Below are 16,316 nucleotides of genomic sequence, written 5' to 3' on the forward strand. Positions count from 1 at the left end.
GCTGTTGGTAGTCGCAGATCCAGGCCAAATTCCCAAGCAGATATCGATGCATAACACGTGTCAGTCGGTGAGGACGGGAAGCCATAGACAGCAAGCTGCACAAGAAAGCAGAATGGAGAACTTAGCGACCGCATGGTAGCCGCTCTCCCATGCCCACTGGAAGCGCCTCGTAGATGCCAGCTGCTTAAATAGGGGCGGTGCAGTGCTTCCGCTGACGGATGCGTCGATGTTCCACGAGACTCGGACGTGAAGGTGATGACGTCTACTGTGCTCAGATAAGGCCCGTTGTCAGCTGTTGGTAGTCGCAGATCCAGGCCAAATTCCCAAGCAGATATCGATGCATAACACGTGTCAGTCGGTGAGGACGGGAAGCCATAGACAGCAAGCTGCACAAGAAAGCAGAATGGAGAACTTAGCGACCGCATGGTAGCCGCTCTCCCATGCCCACTCAAGTTCCAAAAGAGACACAAGTTCCAAAAAATATCATACCTGAGGCCTAATTTTACTCCTCGTAATTGGCAATATTTATCTATACAAATACCTGAAAGTTAGAGGGGTAAAAGCGGGTGTGTCCCCGCCCAGAGTTTCAGAGTCTTCAAAGGAGAGACTTCCCCACCTCCTGCGAAATTACACACCCCGATGAAGTCTGTTGGCGGAAGATACAGATGAACACATTTCCAAGCCTCCACAGACTACATCTCATGCACCCAGCTTTAAACACCGACGTATTCCCCTGGTGCCAGGCCCGTCCTACACTCTTCCACCTTTCATGGGGATGTGGGGCCAAACCAAACACTCTATAGGCGGAAAACCCGTCTTTTGAGCGGTGCGAGGCGCTTTCTGACCAGCGATAACCTGGAGGACAAATGGGCCCTCATCCAAAAGGTCCGCAGGTCAGCTCACGCCAGTGCAGCCCTGGAATAAGGACGCCAGCCATAAGCTCGAAAAACTCTTATTTTCAATAAAGTTTTTTCTCCTCATCTGCATATTTTCGAATAGCGAAACTTATAGACATTGGCAAGTGGAAGCGATGATATTCAGACACCGATCCACGTATACACAGATCAAATGCAGCCGTTTATAAAACGTGCGCAACAAAGAAAGTGCCTACGGTGCTAGAGAGATGGGGGGGGGGGGGGGGGGGGGTAGTTGCCACTTGCGTACCCTGCAGGTGGCACCAGGATAATCGCTAATAGTAATAAACACCGTAAATTTTTCATGCGTGATCGCAGCTCATCGCGAGCTAGTTGTGCGAGGTAAATTTCTACCAAATCACACCTCCCTTGGTTAGTAAGGTACGAGAAGATGATAAACCAACTTACTGCAAAATATCAATTTGAAATATCCAAAAAAGATATATCAAATGGATCCTCTTAGCACAACTATATAGTCGACTTTTTTCCGCAGCCTCATCCGTGGAAGCGGCCTTAGGCTTACGGTTGTGTAGGATGTGTGGTTAACTTTGACAGCTGGGTTTTCTGACATGACGCAAAATCTTCTGAAAGAAGTTTTTTACTATTTCACGGCCATAGGAATATGACCGCCGCTTTTGGAATGGAGCCTTCGGCCTCGTTCTCAGTAGCACAGTGCAATAGCGACCGAGTCGTCGCGAGTGTCATTGTGCATATATGAGTAGCACTGTGGATATATGTGAAGACTCGCTTAGAAACCGATGCTCTTAACTGCATTTTCAAGAGCCTTACTAGTATTCATATTTTTCGCAGGCGCAATCGAAGCGTTATGCACTGATTTCTATGTATATACGGAGGCTTGTGATATTTATATGTTCATGTTTTCCTCCATACCGCCGGCACCTTATATCTTTGTCACACCTGATGCGATTAGATTTACACGGAATCGTTTGCACTACGTTTCCTTTGCATGCAGAACCAAGGTACAGGAGGCAAACCGCATTGCTGGGAACTACATCGATGCGTTAATATGATGCGTTAAATGATGGGGTAGTCTATAGGTAAAAAAAAATGCTGCAAGCCGAAGATGGGAGATAAAATGTTAAGCTTGGGGAGCCAGGACTGAAAGAGAGCGATGGAAAAAAGTTCTACCATTATAGTGAAGGTTACGAAAAAAGGTCTACCATTATAGTGAAGGTTACGGGCTCAGCTAGGGTCGCTATGTAAGGAGGCAGTGTCGAAAGCTATGGTGCAAACATTTCAGAATAAGCAGCTGCCGGAAGATTGGCTGCGCAGCGTACTTAGTTCAGCACACAGTGGTGAAGGAAAGAAAGCCAGAATGCCGCATGCAGACCAATCGCGATAACGTCGGTTGTATATAGGCTTGTTATGTACGCTATCAAAACAAAGCTACATGTATAGATAGGTAAAAATTAATTGCTGGGAGAACTGCAAAATTGTTTCAGGCGAGGTGGACCTTTCCAGGACAATTGATTTTAGTAGCGCAGTGTATTGGGATAGATATGACGCAAAACAGTCCTCTATTATTGATGATTTTTCCTGGTGCTGATATGAGCGCACAAGTTTTGTGGTATATTTCTCGATAACACCTGCTTCAAAGAAGGCCATTTTCACATGTCATTGGCACTAACGGCTCCTGCTCAGGCAAACCTCAGCAGGATATTCTTTTCCACGGAAGCAGGTTTTTGGTGCCTGACGCAGTTTAAATCATACCGAGTCTCTCATTTCACTATCCGCGATTTTGGTTTCCTGCTGAGGAAGCAGTCCGCAAGGGTGCGCGGCCATTCCTTTCATTATTTGTTTTTGAGGGGCCGCAGTGCTCTCTAAATATAGTTACGATGGGCATCCTTGTACTACAAGTCGCACGCCGCACGTGCTGCAAGTAAAGGGAGCAGCAGATGTCACACATGCTGAATAGAAAAACAAGTAAAAAGAAGGAAATATAACAACGGTTAGCAAACTCTTTTTTATGTTCGGAAATGTCGCTCTCTAGCACAGAATGCCTATCAATATATGCGATTAACTTTTCTATGATAATCAAAGTCACAAGCAGTTGATCTCCAGAAACCACAAGGGTGCCTCTCAAACAATATACCTGTATGGGCAGCAACATTGTCAGGTGGCTATTATTACTGCACGGACGTAGATGCGAGATATATACAGAAAGAGACAGCCAAGCAGGGCCCAGCGCCCAGATAAGGCCCAAATAGGGCCCAGCGCCCGAATAGACTTCCTCCTCGTTGACCACACACAAGCATAATATTTCATCTTCTTTGTCCAAGCCTACAGCATAACATAATCCCCATCAGCAAAAGCACTGTACCGGTGCTATGGTGAAGACGCATCACGGGCGTGGTATGGTTTGAGCCGAGCCACATGAACGACATCAGCCACAAGGTGTGTGGATGTCGTCACAGAAGACACGGGACTACTTTCGTATACGATGTCGGTCACGTGGCGGAGGACTCGGATGAGGACCAGTGTATCGGGGCAGCAACTTTTCATGCAGTCCAACGCGGCGAGAGGGAAGCCGCAGCAGAACAAGGGACTCGGTGCATAAGTGTACGTCCCTGTGTCGGTGGTCGTAAATGGCCTTCTGCTTGACTTGCAGAGAGACGTGCTTGAGCAGCTTGCTGGGCAATGTCGGCAAGTGCAATAGCATCTTGTGCGTATTCTGTGGCCGTAGCGATGCCGGGTGGTAACAAAGTGTCAAAAGGCATGGGAGGTTGCCGGAGGAGAAAAGACAAGTGTCATGGCGGAACGAATTATTAGCAAATGTGATGCAAGCCAAAACTTCGTCCCAATCGCGATGTTTGGCAGAGGCGTACGTAGATAACATATCTGTGAGTGTTCGATTCGGGTGTTTGGTAAATTCATCAGCCTGTGGATGGTAGGCTGTGGAGAGTTTGTGCTGAGTTAAACAGGACCGAAGGATGTCATCCACGACTTTCGACACGAAATAGCAACCGCGGTCGGTGAGGAGTTGCCGTGGTGCACCGTGGTGAAGGATGATGTCGGGCCGAAGAAAGTCCGCTACATCTGCATCGTGACTTGTCGGCAACGGACGCGTGATGGCGTATCATCTGGCATAGTCGGTGGCGACGGCGATCTACTTGTTGCCTGATCGGGTGGGCAGAAAAGTGCCAAGAAGGTCGAGACTGACCTGATAGCATGGAGTGCGAGATATGTTAGTAGGCTGGAGGTGGCCATCAAACAGCACAGGTAGCTTTTTCCGGCGTTGACACACGTCGCAGGCGGCGACATAGCGACAGATGCCACGGTATAATCATGGCCAAAACAAACGGAGGCAGATGCGATCGTATGCCCGAGACACACCAAGATGTCCGATGGTTGGCAGGGCTTGAAGTTCTTACAAGGCAGTCAAGTGCAGGCGCTGAGGAACAACAAGCAGGAGGTCAGGCTTGTCAGGGAAGAGATTGTGTTTGTACAGAATGCCATCTGCAAGCACAAAAAGCCTCAGTGAAGAATCGGGGCTGGCAGCGGCGCGGCTTTCAATGATCGTGCGTAACGAATGATTGCGTTGCTTTTGGTAGCGACGTTTAGCAGCTCGGAAATAGCTAACAGAGAAGGTGCCATGTCGTTTTCAGTTGAGTCAGGTGGATCCAGAGTGTGACGCGAGAAGCACTCAGCGTCCTGGTGCAGACGTCCGGACTTGTACACTACGCTGAAGGAATACTGTAGCCTCACAGCCCAACGATGTAGACATCCCGTGGGGTTCTTCAGACAGGAAAGCCAACAAAGGGCATTGTGGCCGGTCGCGACGGAGAAAGGATGTCCGAAGAGGTAAGGACGGAATTAAGCAATTGCCCAAACGAGAGCCAAGCATACACGCTCAGTGATGGAGCAGTTGCAATCGGCGGCCGAAAGACGGCTGGCGTACGCAGTGACGCGATTATAGCCCTGCGGCCGCTGAGTTATCACAGAACCGATCCCTTGTGCACTGGCGTCGGTGCAAACCTCTGTAGGGGCTGACGGGTCAAAATGGACTGAATGGGTGGTGTGGTAATCAAGGTGATGAGCGTTTAAAACGCTTCCACTTGGGCGGGTCCCCAGGTAAAAAGAAGGTCGGTCTTCAGGCCAGTGGACAGGCGATAGCTGCGAAATTTTGAACAAACAGCCCCCGAATACACTTCGTCCTCCTCGTCGACCAAACACAAGCACCACACTACTTCATCTCCTTCGTCGAAGCCTACGGACGTGACAATGTTGCCATGCTATGCCTAGCTGTCGCTGTCGCTGTCGCTGAGCGCGGTGACAGGCGCAGAAGGGTGTTCTTCATAGCCAGCAAGTTTCAAACCATGCAGTGATACGGCCGGTTCGTTGGAATGATTACCATTCCAAAGCGTAGCATGGTCCACTCGAACCGCGGGGCATCAGCACACTCCTCCTCGCGCAGTCAAGTGAAGCGGGTTCTACCACAGCTTCGAAACCATCGTAAACAGCGCTCGAGGACGCAAGCGAGACGCTGGAACTACAGTATCTTCAGAGACAAAAATCGCTTTGGGATCCCGCAATGAGTCTTCTATGTGGGCTCAGCGCAGTTCCGTTTTGCAGAGGTATCTCCGAAACAGTTTCTGATCTCTTCCGAAAAGCGGTTCCAGCTCGTAAAGGACACTTCATGGTTCTCAAAGCATGTCAACGCAGTGTCGCCCCAAAAGAAAACAGCTTTGCGCGCTTAACCGTGGCATCCCAACGATTGTATTTTCTCACCCGCTGGTAATTAGTGAGCCCCTCATCCACGTCTTCCCCGGCCTACCCAGAAAAGGTTCGTGACTCGCGGCAGTGCTGTCAAGTGAGCGCCGCTGCTCCTGGCAGCCGTGCTTCGCTTTCCTGTGATCACTGTAACGGGAAAGGTGGCAGTCCGGCGAGTCTTCGGCTCCAGCGAAGTCGAGATGGATCCCTAGTTATCCAACCAGCACCTCTACAACACTGAAAAAGGTTTATTTACATGGTTCACTCCACCTGAGTCTGGTGCTTTAGCGCGAAGGTGGCGAGCTGCTTCTTCCGCGTCTTCCAATCCTTCGTCTCTTTAGCGTCGCGTGACGACATGAATACCCGAAAGCCTGTTTCAAGTGTAACGGAGAACATCGATTACAGCAGAGTCTCTTCTTACATCCACGACGGGTCGCCGCGGTATCTCAGTGGTTGCGGTGCTGGACTGATGTCCCGAAAGGCTCGGGCTCGATCCGGACCACGGCGGTCATATTTCTATGGAAGCGAAATGCTAGAGACCCTTGTACAGTGCGATGTCATGTGCCCAATAAAGAACCCCAGGTGGTAGAAATTACCCGCGGCCCTTCACTACGGCGTTCCTTATAGCCTGAGTCGTTTTAGGGTGTTTAACCTCACAAAAAAAAAAAACAATCTTAAACCGCACCGCCAGTGGCTTGTGGCTTGGTGGCAAGAGCGTTCTGCTGCTGAGAACGAAGCCTCGTGTTTGATTCCGAAACTGCAGGGGCCACATTTCTAAAAACGTGAAATACAAAAGTATTTGCTTACTGGTATTTCGGTGCATGCCCAAGAACATACACGGTCAATTTAACCCGGCGTGCCGCACTATGGGAAACGTATGGTCGCTTATAATGGTGGAGCTGGGAAAAGTAGTCAGCTATGTAGGTACAGCCTGTACCAAAAGTTTAAAGTCCTGGAGGTTTGCTTCCAAGCCCTGTGATGGGACACCGTAGCATTCGGTGAAGTCCTGCCCATGCGAGGAGACAGGACAAGAACTCTTTTTACTTTCACGAAGTTTGGAACATTGGAGACGCATTACGAACCACACCGTGTTGCCCTGAATCAAACACCCTGGGCTCCAAACTTTTTACAGAGGCCTTTAAGGCGTTTGAATCATTTTGTGGGGGTATTTTCTATAGATTTATTGCTGCTAGTGCCTTCCTTTCCGGTGCCTGCAAGTGCTACCGGTGCCTGCGAGTGCCAATAGTGAGCGGGGGTCGTGATTACCCAGGCGAAAATCTGCGGTGTTTAATACTACTCTCGATTATGTAGGCGCCGCCTGCCAAGTGTACAATTGATCCCTCCATTTTTTCCTACTACGCGCAGTTTCTTTCCCGCGGTCATTTAATAATCAAACCTTTTTCTTCTGTGTCTACATCTTTGCGTTCCTAACTGTCGCTGCTTCCACGCGACAATGTCGTGGAAGTTTCGAAATTTCTGTAGGCAAAAAAAAAATATATATATACGAGGTATGAGAAGTAAAGCAAAGCTTGAGGTTTCATGTTTTCTTGAAAGTTCCCTCCTATTCGCATCAAGATAGGAACCTCAACTTTTGATGAGAAGGTCTGCTCAACATGCTTTCTGAACACGGGCGCGTTCACACTGGCGCGTTACTTGCGGGAAGTACAGTCAAACAAACGGCAGTGGCAGCCTACTGCCGCACGCGTGGCCCTCTTTATTACAATGTTTATACCGTGCCTTGGCACAGTTTTTCACCGAGCATATCGTTCCTAGCAGATGTACAACGCCGCAGAGCTTTTCAAAAATTTTTTTACGCATGTAACTCTTTCTACTCTTGCTTCGAGCATCGTCAGCTCGCTCAGGATAAGAAGAAAGACCGACTCATTTTTATATATTCCATGAGTTTGGATAATATTTTTTGTAACGTAAGTGTAAAAAAATGAGAACACGGCCTCGTAGTGCTGTGAACTAGTTATCGCATTGCCCAGTGCCCTGAATAAGAGCTATAAAACGGTACCTGCCCCATGCATTTCATGCAGCTTGCCAACTTCACCTGCAAATCGCATCAGGTAAGTGCTGTGCAGTTCTGGTTGAATTGGTTAGATTATGCTATTTGGGCTTCTTCAGAGTAGCGCCTTAGTAGCCGCAGTCATGGCGCAATAACAAATGAAAATTATTGCCTTAGAATTGTTCATTCTTGTGCAATGTTGTTAAAGCAAACTTATGCAACGAATAATCACGACTCGGTGGATTGAGCTTCGTTGCTGCTTTCCCATGATTTGAGTTGAAATTCTGACGCTCGTAATGAGCAAAATTTCTCTGAGGGAAACATTTTCTGAACAACATTTTCTTAAATTTTACGCCTGGCGCTCAGTTGGCACTTGTATTTGCGAAATAAGCACCGCACTTTGGAATTGAAACTGCATTTTTATGAGACAGTGAAAAGATGAGGTCACTGTTTCAACTCCGGGCGCCCGTAAATATTCCTTTATGGTTGAGTTTACACGAGTTTATATTGCGAGTTTACGTGTATATCGTCGCTTACGTTACACCAGCAGAACTGAGTGAGCCAGTTTTTCTAGCATGCCTGAAATTTCAGGTGTCGGAAAGGTTATAAAGTTAACACCACGACAGAAAAAAAAAATAACAATGCAGCGCAAAGAAAAAAGCCAAACAAAAGCGGCGTGTATATTTCGTGTATATATAGTTTTCTGCATGAAATCTACGCATAATAAGTGTAACATGTCTACTTCCAGACCAGCAATCATTGAGATGACTTCAAACAACATGGAGCAGGTGTCGTTGCTTCGTGCCGTCTTAGCCGTCCTCGTATTCTCAGCGGTGGAAGCGAGCTACACCAGATCATTTTATGAGGTGACTACCATTCTGATTTTGGTGTTCAGTCAAGCTTATGTTAACAAGTATTTATTTTTTAATATTTTGCGAAGGAGCAAAGGAAGGGGACACTCACTCTCCGCCGGTATGACGTGATAGCATTAATGGGTGAATGTCCATAAATGCAGAATTTGTAATTCTCGACTTTACATTCACACATCCCTGGGAGTCCTCATACCGTTCTTGGCGCAGTCGTGCAGCGATTAAGCGATGTGCCACTGCCCTGCGATAACTTGTGCTGCCTCCGGTCGGCTTGTGCGACCTAGGTTGCTTTTCCAGAACAACCTCTTCCGGCCAATCATTAATTTAACTTGCGCCTGCAACCGTAGTCAGTTTTCTCACAATCCAGTGGGCACGCTGTGATGATGCCACACGTTCACGTCACCTTCGTAACTCACTTAGGTTGCCGGAAATGCAGGTTAGGCTGCTCCTGCTTCAAATGGTCGTCGGCGCCTACACCGGAGAAGTTTTTCCATTATAGGAACGCTTCTGTCAGCTTCTTAGCCGTTTTGAGAGTTGGCTCCACGGCAAAGTATGTCACCCAAACAGCCCGAATGCCTTGGTAGCAATGCTGAAATAGAAAATGGGCACACTATGGCTTTTCAGTTTCAGAAGGCTATATTTTGCAAGGCTCGTTACACTGGGCTGTTTCCTTTCTTTTTATTTGTGTGTCGCTAGCGCCTACGTCTGCGTTCATGCTGTCTTGGGCTTCATAGCACCGCTGTCTTGATTGGAGTGTTTATGGTCATTCTGGATGGCTGTTTTTTTTTTTCCACCTTATATCCCAAGCCTTGTATTTTGCAAGAACATTCCGCCCGGAATTATGATATTGTCAGAATGTCCTCGATTAAACTTTGCATTTAAGGGAAACGTTATGTCCTGGTGCATCGTAGTGGTGCCCATAGGCCTTGTTAAGCTGTAGCTTGTCACAGAAAGCCGCTTCCTTTACAATTCTGCGATTCGCAAGAAAAGTGTGGTCCTCACAACGGTGTCACCACCAAGAAACAAAATAAAATCATTCGATATAACAAATCAAAATATCCGTGCAGGTGCCCTCAGTAAGAAAATTTCGCGGCGTGCCTTTCCGCGGTGGCGTAATATTTTTTGTCATTTTGCTGGTTAACCAAAGATCATGAGCAAAATCCCGACCACAAAGTCTAAGCAGACTTGGCTGGGCGATGTTAGTGCCCATAAAAAGGCTCGAGTGGAAGAAGTTAATCTGTGACCCATTACTACGACGTCGCCCACACCTCATTTGGCTCTTCGATATGGTAAATCCTGCATGCCACATATCCACTAAATTTTATGCTCTTGTGCAGAAATTTTCCGGTAAATTACATTCAAGATTCCGATTTTCGCCTCATTTAACAAAACTTTAAGCAATCAGAACGTAAAGCTACAGCGAAGATGAAGCAAGAATTATTCTTGTAGAAACAACTGTAAACGGCATCGACCATAATTTAAAAATCTAGTCTTCGTTCAGGTACAGGTTCTTCACTGGAAGCTTTCCGCGAACGTGAACCGACGTGATACTGGCTATAAAGTTTTCACGAAGGACTAAATCTTGAACTTCATCCAGTCGACTACTAACCATTGTTTGTTTCAAAATGATATTACATTGACGGATGAAGTGCTTTCACCTTAAGTTTTTTCCATCTGCGGCTGATACAGTGCGTCAATGCAGCGATCTATCAAAGCGCTTCATGGGCCTTGTTTTCGTGCTGATATGTTCTGCCTTATCAAATGGCCCGCCATCTCAATAAAGCGGCAGTGTTAACCAAATATTTTATTAACGGAGAATATCGCGAGTTTATCTACGGTGTGGCCACTGTAACGTACCGTTTACGCATTCATTTATTTATTACCTGATCTTTTTTATTATTATTTATTTGTTTCTGATGAGCTTGAGGTCGCCCCCGCCCCCTGTAGCTGATGCAGCGGCAGCCGTTGATGACTTATGAGTGCTACCGAACGGGAATAACTATTGAACCGGAGGAAGCCGTGAATTTCGCCATCCTATGGGACGGTACCAAGCCCAAGAACAACAAGGTCATCGGTACCACGTGGTATGAGACACGGGGGAAGCTTGACAGCTACGTGATGTGAGTAAACATTCGCAGTCTAACCGGCAAAGGAAGTGCACTGATGTTCTCGTTGAGTGCGGTAAATTGCAGCTGGCATAAATGTTGGTTTGTTTTATGGGGGTTTAACGTCCTAAAGTGACTCAGGCTATTAGGGACGCCGTAGTGAAGGGCTCCAGAAATTTCAACCACCTGGGATTCTTTAATGAGCATGGACATAGTACAATACAGGGACCTCTAGCAATTCGCCTCCATCGAAATGCGACCACCGCGGCAGGGATCGAACCTGCGTGTTTCGAGTTAGAAGCCGAGAGCCATGACTGCTGAGCCACCGTGGCGGCGAGGAATAAATAATAGCAGAACCCAGAGAAAATGTTTTCTGATTTTGTCGTAACGACAGGTTTTTGTTCTTTAGTAGTATTCTTTTCCAGTAGAGCAGTTTTTTCTGCAATACTTTCCTGCAGGCTTTAATATTTTTCCATAAGAACAAAACAAAATTCTGTTATTACAAAGAAAATTTTTTTCCTTACTAAAAGTACATGAGTACTAAAAATATTGTACAAAACTTGTTGTTATGATAAAAAAAATTTTATGTTGTGTTTGTCGGGTAGAAAATTATATGCTGCAGCATACACAAACGCATCACCATCATTGCTTCGAGCAGGGTAAGAACATTACCTTGACACTCGTGAATCAATATTGTAAGAAAAATGTTGCTGCCGCAACCACCATAATTTCAGTTCAAAAAAGTGGAGGAGGGTCGTTGTTTGTAATAGCAATTAGTAATAATTAAAGGTGTAAAAATGACTGCGCGCTGAGCACTACGTATATAAGCTCAGGTAGCTGTGAAAACAGAGAACGAATGCATTTACTAGCCCGTCAAGGTTATCGGTTTTTTTGAGCCACAAGAATGAACAGGAAAATTATGGTTGCAAAATTCGAAGCCTTACTGACACTGCAGTGAAACTAAAAAGGCTGTTTTGGTCTTGGTGATAGTTCTGTTCCTCTTCGATGCGTGATCACCAGTGTTTGCAGACGAACGCTCTTGTAATTTCTAATTTCTAAACACAAGGTGAAGCGTATGCTTCATGAGATAAATTATTCTACACCAACTTTGTAAAAATCGCCAGCTTAAGTAGCCTCTCATAAAATAATATTACTATCGTGGCACAAGAAAACAACAGCCCTCCACGATGCGCTGCTGCTGTAAGCAAGCCGTTATAAAGCATGCAGCATCACCGCTGCCTTGAAAAAATATAAACGCTTTCACTAAGCTTCAAATGACCACTCATATCTAATCAGTGTTTTGTGTCGTTAGGCACTCGATACACATGTAAGATGTTAAAGCCGCATACGTCGTACTGGGCGAGTCTTATGCAATTTCAACTCAGATATTGTGCAATATCCCTTTTGAAAGTACTGATGTTCGAAGTAGATCTACAGTGCGCTTTGTAGTACAAAAATCTTTCTTGATGCAGTAACTAAAACTTAAATATTGGTGCCTTGTAGGGGAAACTTCACGACGGAGTACGACGAGAAAGCGGGGTTTGGAAAACTGGTGAACAAGGGTAAGCTTTTTGTGTTGCATCCTAAGCGCATTTTCTTCAGGTGATCATCTGACTGAGGTCAGTGCTGCTTGAGGTCAATGTGGAAACTAAAATATTGAATTACATATGAATGTTATGTCCTCGAAGAAAAACACTATTGAAGCAGTTCACTGAAAAATGTTTTTTTTTTAATCTGACTCCATATCTTTGCCAGTTCTTTACTCTGCGAGGAGCCACTACAACTCATTAAGTACCAGTTTGACGTTCAATAAGGAACTAAAAGAGATCAGATAGCTATGGAGCATTTGAATAAAGGAAAATGATCTGTACGTCCCGAATTCTGCCTCCAAATTGCTGATCTTTTAAGAAGACAATAAAACTTGCGTTGGTGTATAAATAACTGAAACTGCTACTTGGCTTAAAAACAGTTTTGTGATATACAAGAAAACTCATAAAACTAGTTCTCATGTAATTCGTTCAGCTCTAGGACGATCCACGCTTACGCGTTGCGAAAAGAATACAATGAACTGCAGCGCTCATGCATGAAGTTGCTGCCTATTGGCAAAGTTTCTGTGTACTATTATCTCCTCAGCGCTCTCTTATCACATCGTATGGGGAGAAATGCAATTTGACGGCTGAATATATTAGACTGAACGAAGAACGAATTTGACGTCACAGGCCTAACTGTCGGGCTGAAATACGGCTATACTTAATGGTGGCTTATATACTGCAGCAAAGGTTGTACTCCACCGGTACTTTGTGGGCAGTGGTGGATAGACTCATGCTTATGCTTATTTCTTCACAAAAAATTATTTGTGAAGTCAACGTTTTCATGAAGCCATTGATACGTAAAAAAATGCGTAAAACTTGTCATCGTCATTACACAAAAGAAGTACTAGGCAGAAGAATTGATCGACGTGTTAGGAAGATAAAAATTTGGAAAATAGGGAGACTGCAACGAACAACATGAAATGCTAGTTTTTTGAGTACCTTTAGAAAGGATGGCCATGCTATTTATTTGACTGAATTTAATGTTGCACATTGCAGACCTGCAAGAAAACGTGGAAATTGTCTTGCCACCATACAGCGGTGAAGCTTATTACATGAAACTCAGTAAGTAAATTCTGATGACACTCTACTTAGATAGTGACACAAGCGAATATTCTGAATTTTCTTCATTTTTTGGTCTAATACGAAATACGAGAAATTGTGCACTTGAGATCAGCACGCAGTCTGTTCCCAATTTACAGACTTCGTAAATTGATTTGGACCAACCGAGCTGAATATCGAAGTTCTGATTATCACGTGGCCTGCAAGAATGCGTTCATTAAGAATGAGGATACCTTAATTAGCAATTTCTTCGTTTCAATGTGTGAGAGAGAAATAGCCCTGCTAAACATTGGCTTTCAAGCTCAGTCAGTGTGCAGGCAAGAGTTCTCCATTTATTTGGTTCCGGATGGTGAAGCCCCATCCTAATTGTTATCTTGTGGTATTCTACATATCCTCACCTGGAGGCAATACATTCTATCTAAATGCTCTCAGTAACTAAGGTCAGAGTTGAGCATTCTGATCGGCACTGAATAGAGGCGAATTTAGTGCACCAGACAACAAACAGACCAGGACCATGAAAATAAATCCACTCTCTTTCAAGTGTTTTCTATATTATTCTTTTCGAATTCTGCATTTCGCTCAAAATTGTTCAACCCCGCCGCTATTGCTGAAACACGCCGGTGGCTGTGGCGGACAAAAATAATGAACAGAGAGATACAAGGCGGAGCAATATGAGGGTGATTCTGCTTTGATTATTTTCCAAATACCTTGAAAGAACAACGAAACGTTGCCGCAGCGTTGTCGCTAGAATGGTCCTTTGCATGCGACGGACGATAAAAATGGGACTGAAGTTAAGGAGAGGCATTCTTGTTTATCGACCAACATCATGCTTCGAAACATAGGGGTGCTTATGGACATCGGAGGCGGCCGGGGTATCGTCTGCGCCGTCAAAGCAACAGCGCGTAGGTCGCCTATCGTATAATTTCAGAATTTCCTTTTATGTACGACTGTCTAGGCGGTCTATTTTGAGCAACTGTATAAGGGAGCAAGTGCAACGCACGCGGCAGCTTGGCGAACTGCACGAGAAGCTTGTGCGATTCTGAGGAGTACCCAGCTTAATCAGCGCCGAGATATTGTTTGAGGTATGTCCACCTTCTCAGCACATATTGATGCTGATAGGCAATTATCATGACGTTCTAAAAACCCTATAGCTTAAAACTGGCATTATATACTTTTTCATGCTCTTCTTCAAAGTATATGCCAGCGGCTACGAAACGGGCCCCGTCTGAAATGAGAATATAATTCTGTAAAGTTTTGTTCACATCGGTTTCTATAGGCCGCTCTTCCTCCCGGTAGCCCCATGTAGAGCTAACTCCAGCGCGCATATTTTGTGGTGTTCTAAATGTACATTGGCTATGAAATAACATTTATTACTTACACATTCTCTACTGGTTCGTATTTCGGCATTTGTTAGCAAAGGGACGAGCCCATCGATCCGCTGTGAAGTCTGAGAACCACTTCACATATTTTTGTTTACGCGCGTTCTTTTGGGACCTACCTCACTCCGTTAGCGCCAACCGGCGACAGCAGCGACAACGTACCTTGCTTGCCTCACAGACGGGTGCTGATCAATACCTGCTAAGATGCTGAGCAATTCGTGCATTTAATAGTCTTCGGACTTCTCCGCGATGAAGGTAACAACTACATACCTCGGAAAAAACACAACACGTGTGCTCTCTCGTGCACTGTTCCATCCACGCTGTGCAAGCCTTACAGTTGAAGAGTCTACTGTAATGCACTTGGCCCTTAACGGATCTTAAAAGTGGCCTTATTTTTGTTTCTTTTACTTGTGCCGCTGCACTACTCGCAAATCAAGCGTGCGGCTTTTTACTCTTGCAGCCATCACATCCCAGAACAATCGTGTGGTGTACAAGATTTACGACACCTCGGGGCTATGCATCAATGCAGCCACGCTACTCTTCAAGACGTGCTACGACTGCGACGACGACTGCCCGACCAGCGACAAAAACTGCAAGGACGGGAGCGGAGTATCGCAGAGCAGACCTCGCCAGAAATTGGGCTGCCCACAGATGAAGTTCACCCGCTACCCGCAAGCCGAGCCGTTCCCTCTGTGCGCCGACTATCGGTCCTGCACATAAAGGCGCTGCAGAACCTGTCAGGGCAGTCTGTAGCCTCATTATACGGAATAAAGTGTGGTACAGCGCTTAAGCATTGAAATTCCAGTCGTACATAAAAGTGTTTTCTGTTAAAGGAAATGAAGCGCTATCTCTGACAGACAGATACAAAAACACAGATTACATGTGTTCATGCATGTCACCCACGAACGCCATGGGTCACTTGTACTCCCTGGCGTGCATCACTCGACCTCGGAACCGGTCCCAGCGGCCAGGAAACTCGGGCGTCACAGGCGTGTGGTCGTTGCCCGCGCAGACCATGACGGCGTAGAAGGTCTCCTCTATAATTCTGTGTTCTTGGAGATCATGAACCACCAGCTCCCAACGACCTGTCTCAATGTGGTCATCTGTGGGGTTGAGCTGCATCAGGAATAGCGGATAGCATTTCAGCTTCCTTATCAAGTCCAAACCTGCAAAACTGCACAGACACAGCTTGACAGTGGCACCCTAAACTTAAAGTTATTTCAGATCGACCGCAAACTACCATGGTTACTTGCTCAGTTTAAAGCAGCTATAAATAACTGGATTTTGATTAACAAAAATAAAAATTCGATGTTTTTATTCGCACATTTGTCATAAAGGCATAATTTGGTATCGCTGTACACTATCATGTAAAAATAATGTAAGGTATTTTCGTGCAGGAATCAGAAAAGTCTCCTGCTTTTATTGTAGTCGGCCAGCCACTTGGAGGAATGCTTCTTTCTTGTGTCAGCCCTTATACTTCTCAGGGATACCTCCTCCAATCTCGTTAGGTAAGCAGGAAGGGGAAAGTGCGCGAGGGAATGAGGCCACGTGTACTTTTCCTTAAAGAGGATGCTATGATACGGAGAGCGAAGCGTGCGTCAAAAGGGAGCCTTGGGGGGCGGGGGGGGGGGATGCATTAGTGTTTGAAACTTGATGTGT

The 16,316-nt window shown here is 45.8% G+C and overlaps 1 protein-coding gene across 1 annotated transcript; it reads left to right on the forward strand.

Annotated features, from left to right (window-relative positions):
* The first annotated feature begins 10,472 nt into the window (after positions 1–10,472).
* On the forward strand, positions 10,473–15,377 carry LOC149340080 (uncharacterized). Its single transcript, XM_089550653.1, has 4 exons — positions 10,473–10,642; positions 12,131–12,189; positions 13,216–13,281; positions 15,118–15,377. Exons 1-4 carry the CDS (start codon positions 10,473–10,475, stop codon positions 15,375–15,377), a joined length of 555 nt encoding a protein of 184 aa, XP_089406779.1.
* The last annotated feature ends 939 nt before the right edge of the window (positions 15,378–16,316 follow it).

Source organism: Amblyomma mixtum, chromosome 6 (genome assembly GCF_055824585.1).
Source record: "Amblyomma mixtum isolate Tamu chromosome 6, ASM5582458v1, whole genome shotgun sequence".
Taxonomy (NCBI): Eukaryota; Metazoa; Arthropoda; class Arachnida; order Ixodida; family Ixodidae; genus Amblyomma; species Amblyomma mixtum.